Source organism: Caloenas nicobarica, chromosome 10 (genome assembly GCF_036013445.1).
Source record: "Caloenas nicobarica isolate bCalNic1 chromosome 10, bCalNic1.hap1, whole genome shotgun sequence".
NCBI lineage: Eukaryota > Metazoa > Chordata > Aves > Columbiformes > Columbidae > Caloenas > Caloenas nicobarica.
In genome coordinates this window covers 5,175,272-5,196,956 of record NC_088254.1, presented here as the reverse complement: position 1 = coordinate 5,196,956, position 21,685 = coordinate 5,175,272, and the positions used below count along the sequence as shown (strand labels likewise).

At 38.4% G+C, this 21,685-nt stretch overlaps 1 protein-coding gene across 6 annotated transcripts in view; it reads right to left on the bottom strand.

Moving 5' to 3' along the window:
• Window positions 1-1,518: 1,518 nt before the first annotated feature.
• The window catches only part of HMG20A (high mobility group 20A), a 41,802-nt gene continuing 21,635 nt past the window's right edge, over window positions 1,519-21,685 (bottom strand). For 3 of the 6 annotated variants that reach the window (XM_065642038.1, XM_065642036.1, XM_065642037.1), the window contains exons 3-11: window positions 21,103-21,198; window positions 18,847-18,994; window positions 17,226-17,441; window positions 14,123-14,255; window positions 13,708-13,739; window positions 9,967-10,042; window positions 8,882-9,097; window positions 8,088-8,230; window positions 1,519-5,803 (exon numbers count right to left, since the gene is read on the bottom strand). In XM_065642038.1, coding sequence (XP_065498110.1) covers window positions 8,094-8,230; window positions 8,882-9,097; window positions 9,967-10,042; window positions 13,708-13,739; window positions 14,123-14,255; window positions 17,226-17,441; window positions 18,847-18,994; window positions 21,103-21,191 — 1,047 coding nt within the window. In that variant the 5' untranslated portion in view covers window positions 21,192-21,198 and the 3' untranslated portion in view covers window positions 1,519-5,803; window positions 8,088-8,093. Of the gene's footprint in view, window positions 5,804-8,087; window positions 8,231-8,881; window positions 9,098-9,966; window positions 10,043-13,707; window positions 13,740-14,122; window positions 14,256-17,225; window positions 17,442-18,846; window positions 18,995-19,422; window positions 19,601-20,420; window positions 20,439-21,102; window positions 21,199-21,685 lie in introns of those variants that run through there. The other 3 variants (XM_065642034.1, XM_065642035.1, XM_065642039.1) reach the window with 3 other exon arrangements.

The window sequence follows — 21,685 nt, the reverse complement described above, 5'->3', positions numbered from 1 at the left end:
ACTCAAGCTGCCCATACAAGATAGAAATGGAAATCCCACGGTACTATTACTCCAGATTGAAAACTGGACCTCTTTCTCATTCTCAGACAGCTCAGTATTCGGTGGATGTATCGTTCTTCACCTCAATTTAAGGAAGTCAGATGGATATCTAGCAGCCAAGGATTTGAACAAACAGAACTCTTTATACATATGTATTTAGAATCCAAGTTTATAAACAAAAAGACCATATGGACTTCCATGTACAGAAATACTTCTAGGGAAAAGCGGGAACGCCCTTCATCTTCCAGAGCATGAGTGAGCAGAGCTACAAACCTGTGAACAGTAGTGTTTAACAGCTTTAGGAGATGAACCATTTCTTAGAATCCTCTTCTATCTCAGAATAACTTGCATCAATTCAGTAACATATACACCATTATTATTTAATATCAACAAGATGATGTTTTCAACCATGCTGTACTAGCCTAAGCGCAGGCCCAGCTATGGGGCCAGGGTAAATCAATCACAAAGAACCCTGGTGCTGCACCCAAGCAGATATGCACATGCGGAATGAATTCTAACAACCTACTTAAATATTTATGCTTAGAATATTCAAATTAAACATATGCATGTTAGTAAGTCTGGAAGAGTATCCTGCTTATGTTCTTCATAATTCTCTTTACTTACTTTTCCTAAAGCTTATATTCTATGAACAGTAGCATTTGTGATCAGCTGGAACCTTTTCCACTTATCAGCAGAAGAATCAAGGTTTTCCGTTTATTAAAGCCAGAGAGCTTCCTAGATCTTTAATCAAAACTTTCCACATGCCACAAGCAACCTGCCTAACAAATTAGCAAAACATACTGATACCTAAACTTCGTTGAGAGTTTGGTACTTCCACAATCTCTAATGCAAAACACCTTTCCTTTTAGTAATACAAAAATATTTTGTCCCATGGTACTATTACAAACTGCTGGAGCACTCAGCAGGCCCCTTCAGAATCCCACTGTACTATTTATGATATTAAAAAGAGAATATGTTCTCTTCCCTTAAAACCTGCAAGCTAGGACAGAAGTTTTGCTACACAGAACAGTTTCTGATATCAGTGAATTATTTGCATATAAGTGTAGAGGAGGATGGGGGCTTAATTTCTGATGACACAAACCTGAATACAAAGACACACCTCTCTTCTCTAAGGTGTTTCTCTAAGTTAGGAAACTTTACAATAAGCAGCCATGTGTTTTCATGTCTAGTACGATTTGTACCAGCCACCTTTTCCTCTTGCTACTCTCCAAAATTGTGCTTAAAAATATCCTAGCTGTATGTGCTTGGCATTACTTTGGTACAGCTACTCCAACACTTGCATTGCACGGGTTTCTATATGCCAGTAATGATACAGACTTAAGCTTCAAACCTTCACCAACTCCAATTTTTATATCTTCAGACACACAAACCATCAGCATCTACACATTAAATGATAAAAACAAAAAACCCACCGTGTAAGTGTTGCAGGTTTATTGAAACAACCCATAAATCAGTTTATATAAATGTTAGTCCTTGTATTACATAATGGATGCGGATATCCTACCACATACCCAAATGGTACAATATACATAAAATCCAGAGATTTTGCAATTTAGATGGCAAACCATGAGTATATTAAAAGAAGTTTAAAAAGATTTAAAAGCCCTCAATACTATGAGCAATGAGGAAGAAAGAAGCAGCAAAATTATTCATGGTTCACGAGCAGAAAAATTCTAAAGTAGAAGTAGAGGATAGGCCTGAGTGTACTTCTGACTCTGAATGATACAACTGAATTGAAGCAAAAGACTAAAAAAAGACTTAATTTCAGACTCCAAATACATTACCAGCAGGAACCTGCCCAAGGAAAGAGCAAGTGATCTCTTCTCAGAAGAACCCAAAGCCCTCAAATCCCCCTAACCTCTCCTAAATAATTATTAATCATCAGCACAAATGACAAGCAGCAAACAGGGGGTAACAAACAGAAAAAAACAGTAGGGATATTACACTGCATTACACTGTCTTTGAGTATGATTGACCATGACCAGCTCCCAATGCCATGTATTGTATAGCCCCAGAGGTTAGAAAGGGAACTAGATCTTTGTCTTATCATCAACATATTGCTGCTTTGCTGCTCTTTTTTTTTTTAACTCCAGGTCTGTATGCTTTGCTTTTACCTTGACCTTCCCAGTGTCACATGGCAGCTATTCTCCTATAGATTTCCCTAGATTCCTTCTACTTTTTTATATCTTCCTCTTTTCATAATTGGTGTTTTACAAATTCTCCAAAGCATTGTAAATCTAAATGTTCAGTATGTCCCAGAGAGCAGGTAGTATCTGAACCAAGCCTGTTGTTATACAGAAATACCAGGCATTAATTTGGCAATCAAAATAATGAGATGTGACCACAAAAGTAACATAAAGACATGGTTGCTTACAGCACTGTGACCTGAGAAAGAGCACCAGCGCAGGCAGAAGTCACCCAAACTCCTCCACAGGGGATCTACACCCAAAGTACAAATTTCACGAGGCTACAGTTTGGTTCCATACTCAGCAAGCAGAAGATACATAATAAAAATCTAGTAGGGAAAAAGAAAACCAAGCAGGGGGCAACACGTATGATACGGAAGGTTCTTATAGCAATAGAAAATAAATATGTCGGTGGGAAATTAGGGAGGACAAAGGAAGACAAGGATGTCAAAGAAGTGCTGAGGGAGAGAGATGAATGACATTTTTAAAGTTACTCAAGTTGGGGAACAAAGATGACAAGAAGGGCCCTGATAACAATCAGCTATAACCAAAGATCTCTGAAGCTTTCATCACTATAAATAATAATCACTTCACTTAGCTTTTTCAGAGGGAGATACACGTAGGATGGAGAGGCGGAAGGGGCATATTATTTCCTTTCAAAGCTTCATGTGGAGTTGCCAAAATCCCTCAGACAAAGGAACAATGCTAGTAATGGTTCTTTCATGAAAATGCAGTTAAAATTGAATCAGAATGGATTCAATGTTGAACAATTTTAATGAAGCAAGTGTCAATCAAGCACATCAACTTCTTAAAAAAAACAAAGGAACTCTAAACTTTAATTACAAAAACATGGTACAGAAAACTTGGCATCTCAACAATTCCAAACACATTAATCCAGCAAATGGATTCTGTTTTCATATATTTCTCTTAACATTTCTCTAAGCGACAACAGCATTTAATCCCGTTCTTCGACACCATCTTCATTTTTTATGTCTTTATCAGCCAACACTGAAAAATGTAAACTGAAGTGACACTCAGAAAACACTGGAGAGACAAAATCCATTTTTATAGAGTTAATCAATGTAAATAAGAAGCTTCTTAATGAGACAAAACATCATCTGTCACATCATCGGTAAGCAAGAACTTAGTCTTTCCCCAGATGCTTTAAGATGGATATACAGCCTCCCTGCATTCCTTGTATGGAAAAGATTTGCCAGCCCCCAGCTAATAATATTGTCTTAGATTTCCTATCCCATCACACTTGCATGCTACTCAACAGCATGATGCATTAGCAGTATGCCACGCGCTGATAGATGCATTGAATTTACACAGGCAGGGGCAGCCTGCAGCCACCAGACCTTATTTACGGCATGGATATGTCACAGCCTGGAATTGCATCCTACTATCACATCACGATTTCTGAAGTCTTTGTGGGATACAGCTCCAGGTCTTAGGTAAGATGTCACAGACTGAACTTCAGAATTTTGTAAATCAACTTTTGGCTATGTACTGCATTTTGGCCACTTCAATAAATGTCAAATATCAGTTCCAAAAAACAAGATACACGCAGGAAATGAAAATATCGGTGCTTCTTCTGGAGACATGATTAACCTGTAGAATTTTTTCCCGGCACAGTATTTGTTATAGAATCCACTAAAAAAGTTCATGCCAACATCAGTTGGTCTCATCCATGCCAAGGAAAATGGAAGTCAATGCAGTAAATTGAGGTTCCTTTTTGTGAAGTCTTGAAAATGAGACCGAAGACAACAGAAAGCAGTTCTATCCCTGAAGGAAGACTTGAATTTACATGGAAAACCTCGCTGCTTGGCTACAGCAATAAGCCCATGAGTAAGCAGAGACCTGACATACAAGGTGTTGACCTGGAGATGGCTTCAGGCAAGCATGAAGTCCAACGTGTACAGCGTGTGAAAAGAAGAAACTGCTTTTTATCTTCAAATACTTGCATTACAGATACATTAAAGTGATGACGACTGCAATACGCTCCAGTAACAAAAACAATCTCCAATTCATAACAGGGAAATCTCAAAGATTTCTTAAGGAGGATCAAGGAGATTGTCATGTGGAAAAATAGCATTTCAACCACTAACATAAAGCCCACAGATGTCCAACAAGTGCTCAGCCAAAGTCTGAATGAACAATTTGACAGGAACCAAAGGGCAGCAAATGATTTACGTTAGTGCAGACAGTAGGTGCCTTCATCTTTGACAGGAGGTGCAGCGTAGCTCAGCAAGACTACAGACTCGAGCATGCAGAGTTCTACTTGATGCAAGTGAAAGGCCATTTAGGTCACACTGGAGCATAATATGCTGAATGCCATAAGCTCCACAGGCTGTACTTTGACCATACAAAAGGTGAAGGCACTTACGGGCTGTAACATAGAATTCTGTGGGCTGCTGTAGGTACCTACCTGCGAATAAGCTTCTCTGCTCTAATATTTCAAGTAAAAATACATGCGCTGCCTCCAGGCATATTGCTTCCCAGCACTGTGATTTCAGGAGAGCAGAAAAAAATGTAATCCCCCTGCCCATTTCTCTTTTTATAGAATACCACTCTCATCATGAGATCATTCTCTCAAAAACCAGGCAGCAACATTAAATCAGGCCAAGCAACATATCAAGAGGAAGGGCAAGCTTTATGTTTTCAGTCTAAAATAGAGATTCCCGTTTTCCCTGCTAAGAACTAACATTTCACTTCCTGTCTTGATTACCACTTACTACTTTGCAGTAGTAAAATTAGCAAAATATTCCACCAAATATTTTCAAGAAGTAACAGGAGATCTTCACAGAATAGCGGGACGCTAGGTGCAAGAGAGGTGCTTGAAGAGAGGGGAGAAGAGAGGAAGTCTGTCTTAGAATCAAGTCACAAAGCACCAACCACCGGCAGTCTCTAGCAGGGAGCACACTTGCATTGTAGAAGTTACAGGCTAACACAAAAACCAGGATTCTGCTGAAGAAAAGCTTCTATAAACATCGCAGGCAGGGTAGGACAAGACAGTACACCAAGACGACTGCCTGTAATAGCAGAGAACACAGGCACTGCTATCCAGTACTGCAGGCATCAGAAAACAAGATCAAAAGAAGAAAACTAAAGTGGAAAAAGGTAATCCCACAAGATAAACATGAAAACAAAATAAAGGACGCTATAAGACAGCAAGCAATATAACACATCAACGCTATTACTACAACACGTAGGCAGACTTCATTTCACAAACTGCGAGATTTCATCTCCATAGGCAGCCAGTCCACAAAACATATGCACCCTTACACCCAGCAAAATTAGTAAGAAACTGAAGATTGCACAAAAGTTGCATGCTCTTAAATGTTTACACAGAGGACAGTTCCAAATGTTTAGTGGGTGGTGTCCGTGGCTTCGTAAGACCTTTTAATGCATTGATCTGTTTGTCTCACTGACAAACCACTACAACAGGGAGCAGGACAAACATGCAGTTCTGCCTCCCACCCCTAGTTTTTCCCTCATGGCTTCTCATTCCACACTGGCCAAAAAAAATTTTGTAAAGCATCCCTGGGTCACGAGACCTGCAGACGAAACAGAAAAATAAGTGTTAGAAGACTACATCTGCCAGGATTAAATAGGCACCGTGACATTATTTTTGGACGGTTTATCTGAAAGCACAATATTACTAAATCTAGCAAATAAGCCTACAGAGACAGAACTGTAATCAAATTCCCGTTTCCATCCAGAGTGCTTAATAATTAAAAACTTCGTCTTCTCCCCATATACTGTGTGCACAAAGAAGTTCTCTTTACAATGTACTGAGCCACCAAAACCCACTTCAGGTCTGTGAAGTACCATGGTTTTCAAGAGTATCATAATAAATCGAATTTTCTATGAAATTGATTTGTAATGTGTCAAGCTCAAACAGACCACTAGGTTGACAGAGATTACATTTAGGAGAATATACTTCATATGCATGTTAACAAAGGGACAATGACAGTCTGCTGATACAGTTTATCAGATGCCAGCTGAATCTTTCTATGCAAAACTTCCCTCTTTTCTAGGGAAGCCCTACTTTTTTTCTAGGTTTGCATCCAATAAGGCCCAATCCCTCCTCCTAAGATTTTAAAAAAATATAATCATTGCCAGCTGAATGTTAGTGTAATTAATAGCCCTATGAATTACTTACATCTAGTCACACGTATATATCTATATAATGAAACTAGGTGATTAATCATCACACTTTTAACTGCCTTGTACTGTTTTGCTGCTGAAAGGAGGGAAATGATGGGCCAGGGTAGAATGGAATGGAATCCAATTTTTCAACTATAAAGTAGAAGGAGGAATGCTAAAGCAAGAATTATTTGTTTTTTCCAAACCAATTACAGTTTATCCAAGAAAAAGATATTTGCATTTTTAGGAACACAGAAATTGTCTGTCATTTAGGAAATAAGAATCTGCCTGACATGAGAACCAAAGTCTAGATTTTAGTAGCTTTGAGATTGTTTTTCTGGCAAGGTGCTTACAGGACAAATATCTGTTTCAGGGCCTGGCATGCCCTTCTAATATCTGATTGACCAGAAACTGCTTTCCCTCTCACACATTCTGTAAAACCTCCCCATCCCCTGATTCTCTTTCCGAGCTTAAGAGTGCTAATTGAAAACAGTATGTGAAAATGAGGAGGTTGATGAGCTACTGAAAAATCCCAGACCTGGATCGACAAGCTGTTCCCTTCATAAATAGCAGCAGTAAAGGCACTTCTTTATTCTGCTGGGAGCTCTGTCATCTCTTAGAACTATAGTCCGTTCCATCTGGCTACCCTCTGGAAGGACAATGATCTTCTAGCTTAAGCCACACTATAATGGTGAACGTGTAATTAACTGTTCTACACAGTATCACAAAAGGTCAGAATCAGAAAGGATGAAAAGCCCTGTCTTCATATTTGCAGATGGCACAACTCAACTTTATTTGCATTTCTAGACATTATTCAAGACATGTACAGTAGATCTCCAAATAATAAATGCCTAAAGAATCCAGGTATGTACATAATTAAAACAGAAGTAGGCAAACTCCTAATGGCTGTCTAGTGCTGTGCATCAGGGGGGAAGCAGGGGAATAAGTGGTGGGGGAAATGCAAAGCAGCACAGTAATGCAGAAAGACTGGTATTTCTTTGTTGGTTTGTTTTTTTTACCTGGTTCCTTATTATAGTTTTCTAAGCTGTTAAACAGAAGCAAAAATACAGAACTATGGACTCAGTAATAATCAGTGCATAAGCCACATGATCATTAAAGCCTCGGCAAATGCTACATATAGCCTGAACTACACACCAGTGCTTCACTTGCATGTAAACCTACATAACCAGAAGAGCCTGAGTACAGGTGCTAACGAGCAGGTAGTTGTACAGTATTTTCAGTTTATAACAGAGATGAGTTCACTTGTAACCTCTTGAGACAAATAAATTTCTCTGTGACCACCAGATGCCACCATTAATACAGAATTTTTCAGATTTACTTCACTTAAGGAACATTATTATAAATTAGGCACCATGTAACTAAGAGGCAAATAATAGCATTTATTTTTCTGTCAGTTCACCTTACACAAACACAATTAATAACAGGACAAACAGCTATTTATGTCTTTATACAAAAGATCTTGGAACTAAGGGGAATTTCAGAACCCTTTAATGCTGTTGGATGTTTTAAAATCCATTTGACTTTCATCAAGGTAACCTGCTCCTGTGGCTTTGAGGAAGAAAACTCTTTTGATTGTACAATATGGTGATCAGCACACAAATCAGTGTCAGAACAAGTGCCAGAGGTTCAGAGTAGATGCCAAACAGAAGCAGGCCAAGAGCAAGCACTTACCCATCACTAGCGTTCAAGTCTGTTTACCACATCTCGGACTGTGGCTATAAGGTTCTCATTCTCCTGTGGGTTCGCCATAATAATACTGTGCAGCCTATTCATGTAGGAATCAATAGTTTCCATCGTGGGTGTTTCCCCGCTACCTATAATTAACATAGTAAAATGAGCCACATAATATTTAGACGACCACAGCTATTCCAAAAAGTTAAGACTATGCAAAGGGCAATTTGTGCCAACATGCAAGCTGCTATAGGAGGTGATTTTGGTATGCACCGCCTCTTGTGACAGATTCTGTAAAACAATGTCCTCCTAACTCCACAAAGTGAGTCGTTCCAAGGATATCAGGACTAATGAAGCATGTTTTTCTTTGATTTGGGTCTCACAGTTGATTATAACAAACTCTTTCAGATAGGCATTTCTAGTATCTAAGTGGATTCCCTGGCATCTGACAATACAGATCCAACCTTCCTTTTAATCAAGGAACTTGCAGGTCCTGTCTTTTCTATTTAGTAACACTTTCACAAAACAAGGAGAGCAAGGACTGAATGTGTGTCTCACTTTATTAGGAAAAGAAGAGTAGGAGTAATAAGAAAAAGTTGAAATAAAGCACTGACACTGAACCTTCCCCTGCACTCATTTTAAGATTTCATTATCTAATACAACAAAAGCTCAGAAACAGCCAAGACCATAGAACTACAACAGCAGGCCACATGCTGTACATTAATTGTAAAAACATCACAAGTTAAATTTAATATGTCAGGCAGTCATAAGGAAAGAAAAAAAAAAAGTCTTACCTGGTAGTGGGACTCCAGCAAAGCTGGTTGTAAGGGCTTGGCGTAAGGTCTCTAGATGCTGTTGCAGCACTGTGTTGCGGCTACGCTCCTGTATCACATCCACCTCCAATTTCTCCACTGCAGTACGCATGCTCTCAACGTGTTTCTGCAGAGCAGCATTCCTCTCCTCGAACTCCATGTTGGATTTACGCAGCTGCCGCAGCTCAGCTTCACGCGCTGTGAATATCAAGCCATTCCCATGTAGTAAAAAAATTATAGAAAACAGAACTATGATAGGTAATGAAGCAGAATGTTCTAGAGTGCTCAGCTGATGATTACAAATGGTGCAGTTCTGGTTTATAGATGAAAAAGCACCATATAATGGAGTGCCAATAGTGCCTACAGTAGTACTTAAATAGACTTAATTTCTAGAGAGACAGACAAATTAGAAGACATGCAAAGTATCAGAATGGAAGTGAATAGGGGAACTGATTAGGAAGGAAGACTGCAAGACTGATTCCAAATGCATTCAGTACGACATAGCATAGCAGAGGTGGCAAGAGGCCTGCAGAAGAGATACCAGTTACAAAAATACATTTCTATTGATCATCAAGAAAAGTATATGAATCTAAAGTCTGTTCAGTCAAGAAAATCTCTGGGACATCTGGCAAAAAATCCTAAACTCTTGGGACACGCAGCTACAAAAACCAAATAGAGTAACAGAAAATATGTCAGTGGAGTCTTCCACATACCCAGAGGAAAAAAATAAAATATTGCTAACTAGCCTGAATCATCATCATGCTATATCTCAGATATTTCTTAGTCTTACAGAACAGCAGGATCCAGCTTAGAATGCCTGGAATACCAGCATGTGAAACTTCAAAATCAAAAACATTCTCCAAAAAGGACACTTGTGGGAAAACAAAGTCAGGAAAAACTGCTTTTGCAGCCATTGTGTTTGTACAGAAGTAATGTCAGAGCACTGAGCAACTCTACCCAAGCCATTACTTGAGCTGAGATGGACAAGTGCAAGGACTCTTCAGCTGGAGAACACCTGGCAAAACCTTTGGAAAGCAAAGAGGGAGCCCTCCAAAAGTTTAACTTACCTTTACTATGATTCAGGAACTCTTCTGTGAAGATTGGAATATCAAAAACAGATCTCTCCTTTGTATCTGCTTCCTTCTACAAAAGAAAGAGTAATATATATTATAGCTAAATACTGTTCATTTTCAGGACTTCATGAAATTGCTTTGATCAAGAAAACAGAAAGAGAAGGAAGATCAAAAACTGAAGCAGATAAAGAGCTGGATGGATGGAAGATACTTCCAGCTCCCACCAAGAAAGATCAAAGGGTAGGTCTCAGCTTTTTAAGATATAGGTTTAATAAAGGCCAAATAGCATTATAAGAAATATCACACAACAAATTAAAATACACCCTCTTTCCCCCAATGACATTACACAATATAATAATTCAGTTTTAAAACTATCTGAATTCATTTTTACTCTCCATTGGAAAACAATCCATCATCAATCAACTGACACATTCTGGAATAGCGTATACAGGAATATCAGTCAACAGGGGATAAAGTCAGCAAAATGCACAGTAAGTTTCATGGTTCTTTGTCTTTCACTACCGAAGCAGAAAAGAAAAGAGAAAAATAAGCAACTTCTCCCCAGAGTACCAATCCACATATCTGTTCCAAATTGGAAGAGATGTCTTCTTTGAAACATTTAGATGGATGCTGCCACAATTGAAAAGAAAGTATATAAACATGATTTGTAAGAATCTATAGGGAAACCTGCTTACAGAATATGTAGTATCTTGGAAGGATCGAGGTGAATACGCATAGGCATATTTTGCCATTAGAAAGCAGCTGTTCACCCATGCTATGGCAGGTATGCATTAACGTGAGGAGAGTTTCAAGGAATTGGACTGTTTTCTCCTGCATTCTGCAAAACCAAAAACTGCAAAATGCTTTCACTTTAAGAGACAAAATAAGTTAGACATCTTAACATAAAGGCTATAGTCAAGGGTCTCCTGTCAACTTACAGATCTCTCCACCTAATTTCTGATAAAATTCGTGAATTCAACTATGTGAACTTGAGGCTATTAAAATCTGAGAGCATTTTGGATGCAGAAGATACAATGCCCATTTACGGTTTGTGATTATAACAGGCTTGCTTAAAAAAAAAAAAAAAGAAAGCAGGAGATGCTCTAGAACTTAGTAAAAAACCTAAAAAACTTAATTTGACTCAAGGAAAAAAAACTACTATGGTATACTTCAGTCACCATTTCTGCAAGTCAAAATCAATGGGAATTAATGCTTGCTTTAAAGCCTGCATTGCTACTGACAAAATCAATGCAAATTTGTTTGATCAACTGCAGCAACTAAAATCAACCTGTTACTTAATATAGAAACAACATTAAGCGTGAGTTAATCTCTGTGGAGAAGAAAAGCTTTCCAAACCTCTCAAATACCGCAGTTGATAATGTACCACAAATTCATCCTCCAAAATTATGTAGTGTCAAATGCGATTTGGTGCCCAGCAGAAAACCTAAATGTTTAACAGCTGATAAGGAAATTCTGGCACCTGAGCTCAGAGTATCAAATTGGTGTCTGCCACATAAAGGGGCTAGATGGGGTGAGCTGAATGCCATTTGGCAGTCAACCAGGACAGACAAGACTAGATGGAACTTCAGATTATCTGTCTTTACCTGAGGAGACTCTCAGTTGATTGTTTTTAAAGTAAAAGATAAGATGAGTTTTATTGTCTGGTAGAATTACAGCTGGGAAGCTCTGTATTTACCAAGCAAGAGCTCAAAGCTCACTTGGCCTGAATCAACTGGGGATGCACTAGAAACAAGCAGGACTAGAGAGAGGGGAGCAAACCTTCTCAGCCCTGCGAGATGCAGTAGAGTGTTGCTAGGGTTCCTGATCACATTATCTCACCTTCCTAAGCCTCATCCTTTTGTTATTTTTTATTATAATTAGTATTTGAACTGTTCATTGCAATACTTTTTGGAGGTCACCTCTATATACAATATTTCAAATTAGTTCTACATTGATTCACAGAAACTAAATAACAAACATCTAAGTGAAGCGAGGGGAGAAGGAAAGGTTTCCTTGACCTTCTGTTCTTATATTCTCTCAAGAAATAATTTAATCAGATCATACCTATTAATCATAAACACAATAACAACAGTCAGGTGGCTAAGAGAAAGCAGCAAGACAACAAAAAGCTTTAGTCTTGCTTCCAGTAACAACTCTAGTATATACTTCTAAAAGCAATCGAAATCTTTTCTGCTTGTTCCTTGCCTGTGCAGGATTATAGCACTTGACTCCCTTGCAGAAAAGATGTGAAAGCATATCAGGTGATAAGCATGTGGAATTTTATAACATAAAGGTGAAAAATGCTAAGCAGTCAAAGGCACAGGCTTTCAGAAGAGAATGCCTGCCTAACATGTTGCTAGCTCAACTATGTACTAACTATCTGATGAAGATTTAAAGCCCCACAGAGTATGGAGGACTCCTTTTTAACTGCACTTACGATGTGAGATTTCAGCAATGATAGCTTGAGTTCAAAGGATGAGCGGTAAGACTCTGAATTTGTATCTTGCCAGCTGTATAATTTAAGGTTATGTAAACATCACAGTCAAACTAGAACTTGAAGCCTTCAGTAATCTGGTTTTGTACAATTAAAGCCAAACTTAGATTCAGCACCTATAGAATGAGAAATCCTGGGGACCACGTACTTCTGAAGATTGATCTTATTGCAAGTCCTTCCTTCAAGAGTTAATAAAAAGACATAAAAAACATGGTGCCAAAGCATTTTCCTGGAAGTGAAACTTATTTTCCTTAGACAAGACCAGTAGTTGCCTCTCAGCAGTTCACAGCCTTGTCACTATGTAATGAACACATTAAAAAGCAACTTGAATGCTTTCCCAAGGCAAAAAAAACTCACAAAGAAAAACAGATATTTCACAATGGCCTACTGCTTACAAGTGAAGAGGCTGAACATAAACAAGATTTTTCATCGCTTTGTTTGCAACTTATTGGTAACCATGACAGCTCTGTGGCCTTAGGTAATACAACTGCAGAGAGAAAGTTTCAGCACTTCAAGGGAAGAGATACTATAGTAACCTGGATACACGAGATTCGTGATATGTCTCCTCAACTACAGCATAGGCATCTTATGTCCAGACATTATTACCGTTTTCCAACATTTCCATATGCAAAGTGGGCTGAGGGCAGGATGAGGTTTAAGACAGATCTCCCAAAGATTTGGTTACCTTATCCATTTTCTTCTCAAGGAAGCCACAAGCATTTATGTTACTGCAGAAAATCAGTACCTCAAAACAGCAACCTAAAGGTGCTAAATTGGAACATTTATCTGTATCTCAAGATATGTGTAAATTTTACCTCGATGTTTACTTACCAAATAATAAATAAAATTCTCTGCTTTGAAAAATTTCAAAGTAAAAATTTTGCAAGTTGACCCTGTAACACACCAGATATTCAGAGGCTCAATTATACTGACTTGCAGGCATTTATTTATTTAACATTACAAAACAGATCTGTGTTTTAAATGTACCCTACACTCCCAGTTTATCTTAGATCACTTGTATCTGCCAAAGACTTACTAAATTTAGTTTTTATCATACTAATGTTAGCATGAGAATACTCAGTTGTTTAACTTTTGATCAAAAATCGCATCGGAAGAATTCATACTCTAAACCTCTGATTAGGGTCTTCGAATGGCATAAACTGTTTTTTATTGACTTCACTAGAAACTTTCATCATCTGAAAATCTACTCACTGATGTAAGGGTAGAATGAAGAGGTTTACCTCATGATCATGGGCTGGCTGTCTTGCTCCATCTGAAAAAGAAAAAACAAACAGGATATTCCCCCAAAATACAAAAGACTAGAGAAATCAAGAACCAAAGAATTAAAGCAGTTACACAACCATAATTACACCACAGTTATAGAGAGAAAACTTGTGCAGCTTTCCTAGTAAGTCACAAAGAAGCTGTGTCTAACTTTGATGCTTTTAATGCACATCCTCCAATACAATCTATATACAGTTACATTTACATAAATCTAATCACTTTATACACAGCTGATGCAACTGCCATAGAAAGAACACATTCATTTCTTAACAAGCCTTTAAATCAAAGGCTTTAAATGAGTATCAGGCTACATGACTAGCAGGGAATCTTCCGTTGTTCTAGCTAGGCACATATTTTTGTCCCGTTCAGTACCTTGTCTGTGTGATTTGCCTTTTTGCCTGTCCTGTGCTTTCCTGCTAAAGACTTTGTAGGCTTCGGTCTTCTGATACTGCTCCAGCTCCCGCATATAACGTTCCTTATCTCTATCTGCTTCATCAAGGTATCGCTGAAACAAAAAAGTCCAAGAGTTTCAGGGAGTTTCCTTCCCTTCAGGAGGAAGGGAAGAAAAACAACTTGTCAGATAAGTGCTGATCCATTTCACCTATGCAAACAGGAAAGGAGTGAAGAAACAATGAGAATGTATGTGAGATGCAAAGACATAAGATCTCTGGATAAAATTGCTGTATTCTGGTGCCCCTTTTTCTCACTTTTTTCCTTTTTATTCCAATCGCTATTCTGTTAACTCGGTTTTTTATTAGACCTAGAAGGAACCTGCTACTGTGCTACTCAGCTGAATATTACCTACACATTGTAGAACAAATACTTAAGAATTGCCCTTCTGTGGCCGGGATTAAATGCCACCAAACAAGAACAGCATGCTTTAAGGTTCAGATCTGTAACAGTGAGGTTCCAATACACTCTTGTTTTCATGCCCCACAGACAAATAAAGCACTACCATTCTACAACCACACACTTTGCCCATCTGAAAAGCGAACAAAACATAATGACTATCAGAAAAGAGTAGCATAAAGATAAAAAAGCCTAGAAGGTTATATCAGTTTAAGCTATCTCCATTTAGGTTAAAAGAAATAATTTTTTTCTAGCCTGAAGATATTTCATATATCTGCATTACAGAATGAGTTTAACTGGAGAATTCTTTAGGAAAACTTATAACCATTTAAGGAGTGGTCACAACACTCAATGGAATTCTTTCAAGAAAAAAGTTGCCTTTCCAATTTTTTCCCCTCAATGAGTTTACAATTAAATGGAAATAAGTAATAAATCAGATTGGACCTTAGTCACCTGGTCTTTTAAGTTAGCATGACAATACACATAACAACTTATAAATTCCATGCACCTGCAACATTATTTTGACCCTGCTGAGGATACTGTTAACATTCCAGATTGGGGCACAACTTTGGTGATGCTGGGTTTGCATTGATTTGGACATTGTATTCTTCCCCAAGACATTAATTCTTCTTTTCCATCTCCAGCAATGTGCTGTTGAAAGGCTGCAGTAGCTGAGTTAAAAACAGCACAAGTTTTTCCTCCTTAACCTGTGTTGCGGATCAGTAAGAACAAGCTCTGCAGCGCTACTTGTAAGTAGATGCTCTAGGTTTTCTATTGCAGACCTATACATCTCGTTAGATATTTCCCCACGCAGGAGAATAACAAAAAGAATTATTATTAGGGTGTTTGCTTTACGACTATAGTAACGGTCTTTTTCTGGGGGAGACTCACTATTGGTCAGTCCAGCCAGCTCAGCCTACCTGTCCTTAAGCTTGCTAAATATTATACGAAGGGAAGTAGCAAGACTAAAGGGCTGGAACAGGTGAAGTGCGAGACTTTCCCCTCAACTTTTACATCAGACAGCTAACTTGCTAATATTGCTGGAAATTAGCCATATCAGACATGCTTTTCCCCTGGATTACAGGACACTAACCTGCACAGCAGTAGTATACCGTGACTTCACTGCTTGCTTCAGGAGAATGACTTCATAGTTGTTAGCTAACCAAAGCCAAGCTGAGTCAGCTTCAACAAGAATTTTGGGCCACCATTTTAGAGAGATGGGTTCTGACACAGAAGTGGCCTTCACTGCCTTAACAAAACAGGGCAGGAGAAACTGAAGGGATGGAAGTGCTCAGCAGTCGTCTTTCCCTGACACGCTATAGGTTAGAGACTCACGGCTTTACTCAAAAAAGGACAGATTCCCTGAAGATTTAAAAAGCAGCACATAGAATAGAGATTTGAACTCCATCTTCTTTTTCCTAGGTTAAAAAAATCTGTTTCAGACATGATAAGAATATGTTAAGGGCAGGGGGTAGTGGGGTAGAATAATTTATTTTCTTTCCTCCTCTCCCAGCAGACAGCAACATCATTCTCACTACAGATGTGTTACCAAATCAACTGCTTTGCCTTGACACACATTTTCCATTACAGTTAAAACACTATGACTAGGCACTTTTTTATATCTCTGTACAACTTGTATTCTACAAGCTTAGCAAAAAAGCAACAAAAGGAACTCGTTTTTTGTATCACCTCATTTTTCATCCAGCCATCATAGACTTTTTAGTATTATTTTGTCCTTAAAGTATTTTCAAAAGCTTAAGTGTCCTGATAAACTCAGATAATAGCATCAAGCTGCACTGTGATTTAACTACTGCTTTACTGTAATCTCCAACTGGCAATAAGGTAAGATGGATGGTGGATGGTAAGACACTCATTAGCAATATCAAGGTCCACTCCAGAAGGAGTTAAAGAACCAGACCAAACATTGCCTTGGTCCTCATTCATGTTATCAGACAGTGCAGAAGGCCACAGTAGCCCCAGTTAGAAAATACCACACTCTGACTGAAAGGTGGGAAAAAAAACCAACACAACACACTTTTCCTGAGGTAATGTGTGTAGAAACTAGAATATGTAACTCTTACTGTCCTGTTTATCATACAGATCTCAACTTACTTTCTAGGCCTAGCAATCCTTTAAAACATTGTCTAAAAGTTTATTCATGTTAACCACCTCCTCCAGCAACCTGTCCTTTTGGTTCTGCTTGTCTTGCTCTAGGACACCAGATGTTTATATACATCAATGAGTTTGTAAAATAAACAGAAGTACAAAATCCTTCCAAGGCTTTGACCTTGGAAACTGGTAGGTTTCAGCTGCATCTGAGTTACACACAGTTACACCCAGATGAATTGCATAAACCATGGGAAGTCTCACTAGAGCATTCCCCCCTGCTCTGAATATATTCTTGCGCTATCTAGAGGATACAGTTCTCCTCCAGTCACACCTGGATAAGATGCTATGGGTCTACCAGGGTTCATTATTTGAACTCTGGAGGACCTGTGCCCCTTATTTTGAAATATATTCCTAAACACAACTTTCATCAAAAGCCTACGTTAACTTCCTCACTAAAGAACAATATTCCCATTTAACAGTGTTCATAATCCAACAAGAAAAGGGAGTTTAACAATACCCGTTTCTCCTCAGGAGGCAGTTTACTCCACTCATTGCCAAGCATCCTGGTGATCTCTGGGAAAGGGACTTCAGGCCTCTTCGCTCGGAGCTGCTCCCTACGTTCGTTCATGAATCGCACATACCCTGTGAGGGGGGATTTGGGGGCATTGGTGTCCCTAAGGGGTTTCTTCCTCTTTCTCCCTTTGGCCCAGCCTCCTCGTTTAGCTCTTTGCTGCTGCAAAATGAAAATGGAAGAAAATTCAGATTGAAGGAAGAGAGTTACCACCCCTAGAAGGAATAAACACTCAAACATTTTCATCAGGAGTACACTGCTGCAGTAGAACCTCTCCATGGATATAAGTTTCAAACCTTACTCTAGAGCAATCCTGACTTTCCTCTAAGCAAAGCCAAACAATTCTCATTGTGAAAAGCTGTTTGCAGTATCTCCTAGTCCACAGGGACAATAAAATAACATTTGCATCAACTTCCAATTGTAAAACCATGAGGACTGATAACCCATTAAATTATCATCCTAGCTAATATAACAGCAAGTTTTTTTTTTTTAGCCGTTTGGTGTTTGTTGGGGTTTTTTTGTTTTGGGTTTTTTGGGGTTTGGTTTTTTTTTTTTTTTGGTTTCAAGCTATTCTCACTCTCACATACCCTTTCCTCCAGTCTTTTGCCTCAATATCATGTTTGAAGAGATTTTCTCTATTAGTTAACAATCATTAACTAGTTATTTTGCCCCTTCCAAATCTTTCACCTTCCTGCATTCTGTGCCCAAAATGTGTGTGAAAGGACAGTGCATAAGCTTTTCTATTCCAATCTGTTCTATAGGCTTTCTTTCCCAGTAATCGCCTCCAATAGAGGGATGAACAAACTCTAAAGGAGGGAACATTGTAAGATTCACCTGTGGCACACTGAGTTCACAGGAATGACATAATTACCACTCATATCCTCTCAGCTTTGTACTACTACTATAGCAATCTCTGGACAACACTATTTCCTTATGCTATACACATACAACTATTTCAGTACTTTTAATCTCTCCTCAAATCAACATGTTCCTGCCATCATGTTTTAGTTTCCTTTCTGGAATTTTACTACTTCCTTAAACAAGGACCTCAGAGCTGAAGACAAACTACAAGGACAAATATCAAATGCATCTATCAAAAAAACCAAAACCACTTTCACGTCAATCTTCAGATCCTTCGCGATTTAGTCACTGAAAAAATCAGTGTGAGATGGTAAACAAGGCACAGTTTAAAGTATTAAGCATAATGCCTTCAAAGACATTCGTTACTCCCAGAAGAGTACAATAGTCTCACTGACTCACAAGAGAGAAAATAAGTTGTAGCATTCGAACATTCAGTCTTCAAAAAAGACTGACAGCAGTACCAGCCTGTGGACCCTGCTGTCTAAGCTAGAGCTGTTCTCTCTACGTTGTGACCACCAGCTTTCCTTGGCCATCTGTGTGCAGCTGTGCAACGCAAGAGAAAACCCGAGAGAATCAAAAGATGAAAATGGCACATGGATGAAAATTTGTGATCCTACCCAAAAGAATCTGAATAGGCAAGGCAAAATATAGTGACAGAACTCCACAGTTCTGCTTCATTGATAAAGTCACAATTATTTCATCTCACCTCCTCCTCGGGCTTCTGCTCGGTGTTTTCAGCAGTATTAGAGGACTCATTTTGCAGCTGCTGAACCTGTGACAAATCCTCCACCAAATCTGAGTTATTCACAGACTGTGAAGTTCCACCACCAAATGAACTCTCAGAATGAGCTAATCTGAAAAACAAGAGCCAAAGAAAAAATTAAACCATCATATTGCTAAATCACTTCCTCACTCATCTTCTGAACATGCAAAAATGTTGTAAATATATTCATTTCTTACACTACTAAGGAACGACAAAGATTTTAAAGCATCATTTTCGAAGAACTGGCTGTTTCATACCAGTAACTGCTATAACTACCATAGTTACTATGGATTTTCAAAGACAATTTGATTTTTAAAGTGTTATTTTGTTTCATTTTTACTGAAGCTTTTGATTATACAAACAACTGTCAAGCAAGTAAACATTTGGATCAGAAATCAGAAGGCATGAATCTACGCTTCTTTAAAAATACCATAAGGAATCTGAAATGAATGGTTTCATCTTTGACCAATATACACCTTTCTGGATGCATTTAATATATTTATCCACAAATACACTTACAGGTTTGTGGTTGTATATGATTTTGGATTGAACTTCATCCAACATAATCTCCTATTGATACATGTGGGTATTTTAAGCACAAACATGACTAGCTCCCAACAGGCTCCTGAACAACCACTATTTAATTTTGCTGTAAGAGCTTTATCCATCAGCCTTACTCCAAGAAAGGGCAAGCTGCCTGGAGGCAAGAAAGAAAAAAAACCAAGCAAGCATGCAGAAATATTTCTGAAGGTAGGTAGACAGAAATGAGCACCCATTTTGGGGCAACAATCCCATTATCATTCTCACCACCGCACTCAGTGGCCACATTAGTAAAAGATTTTGGGACGCATCTCAGATTCTCATTCCTCCTTGAGCCAGGCTAAAGATTCCTTGGCCTTGCCCAGTTACATTCATGAAAACTACTGTAACAGCAGCATAAGCTTCAAGTCTACTTTGTTCATTTACTCAGATCTACAGCTGCTTACACGCATGCCAAATTTTAAATATTTGAAATAAGTGTTCCTGTTAATGTAGAATACAGCTACAGAAAACAGATATATTAATAAAATTGTTAGCTGGATGCCTACAGGAAAATGTGACTTTAAAGTAGAGAGAACAGCATATTTTCATTACTCACTATAATCAGCAATTGTGGTATAATTACTGGTAAAGACACAAGGGCTGGAGAGATCCATGCCTGACTTTCAGATATCAGATTGAGTTCATATTACTAACAATTAGGGATGAAGAAGGGAAACAAAGCATACACACTCCTGTAAGTTAATCACATTTGGTATGTGTCAAAAAGAAAATGGAACAATACAGTTTCTTAGAATCACTGTTACAGTTTGAAGAACATTTCAGCTTTCCCATCAGTTACCCCTCAGCAGAAAAGCTTTCTAAACTTCACATAGAGAAAAAATTTCCATGTAACATAGCTATTTGCAGCAAAAGTTGACAAAGGCTCATTCAACGCATTAATACCTCTGAAATACAAACCTAATTTGAACATGTACCTCATGTGGCACCAGCAGGTTTCAAGTCCCAGATATGTAAATTCAGACCTACTTGAAGCAAGTGTGTCCGTATTCCTTTTTACCGAGCTTTACCTGCAAATTCTGAATTATATTGCTTGGGCCTTTACAAAACAGAAAAAAAACTTCAAGTATCAAAACACAGCAAGAATCCTGCATATTCCTAAAAGACAACTTCTTTTGTCACTGAGATTGAGAGAGGCCACTGTTTCAGTCTGTAAAAGCAGAGTCAGTCTGACAAAAAACCAAAGATGTCATTTTCTCAGTGATTTTCAGAGATCAGTGATGAATGGTATATCTTTAATAGAAATAATTTATTTAGTAGGGGCCACTGTAGCCAATATATACACCCCCCTCTCTGCTCCCGTCATGCTGTCTAAATTTGTCTTAAAGACAGATCTTAAGGAAGCAAAATTTTTAAAGTTAAGAGATGTTAAAGGAAAGGTTCCCATCATTTCCATCAGTTCAGAAGAGTCCTGGTTTCTCCTAAATAGAGTCCTGTGATGTTCTATCAAGGCCAAGGGAGTGTTGTAGGATTCATTTTTGTTGGATTTATTTTTTTGTTTTATAAATTACTTCGAATGCCCTCCTTCCACTGAAACTATTTCCTTGGCAAGACTAGAGATAGCATCTATCAGCTGAAGGTTAAAAAGTAGTTGCTTACCCGGTTACAGTAATTTCACCACCTTCCTTAGGTCTATCTTCATCTGCAAAAAGTGTAGGAAGGGTGGAGCCAGCCACCAAGTTCTCCATACCTCTGCTAAAAAACATTTTTAAAAAGGAGAAAAAAAAAGGTAAGTTAATTATCTCATTGTTTCCCTTTAGCAGCACTTCAGTTTAAATATCACAACATACCACAGATTTTTTTTTTTTTACCCCGTAAACCAATTGGCTGGTCATAAGATCTGTTCTGAGGCCAGACAGCTACAGGCAGCTGTGCTTAGGTCAGAGAAGAAAGATTATAAGTGATGCTTCCATTCAGAGTTTCCCTCTTAACTGAGCCCTGTGCCAATGCCACATCCTTAAGAACCTCATCATTCTGATTCCTTATCTAGAAAATTACTAAAGCTAAGCACACTGCTTCTAGGTGGTATAGACATTGAATTCCAGCAGAGAAACATCCTTTGCTCATGTGTAAGACAAACTCAACCAGGAATGAAGAAATCTAATTCCTGTTCTACCATGAGCTGAGTATAGCTTTGAGGTCTCTACCTCAAGAGAGAAGTCTGTCTTGCAGATTTTAAATG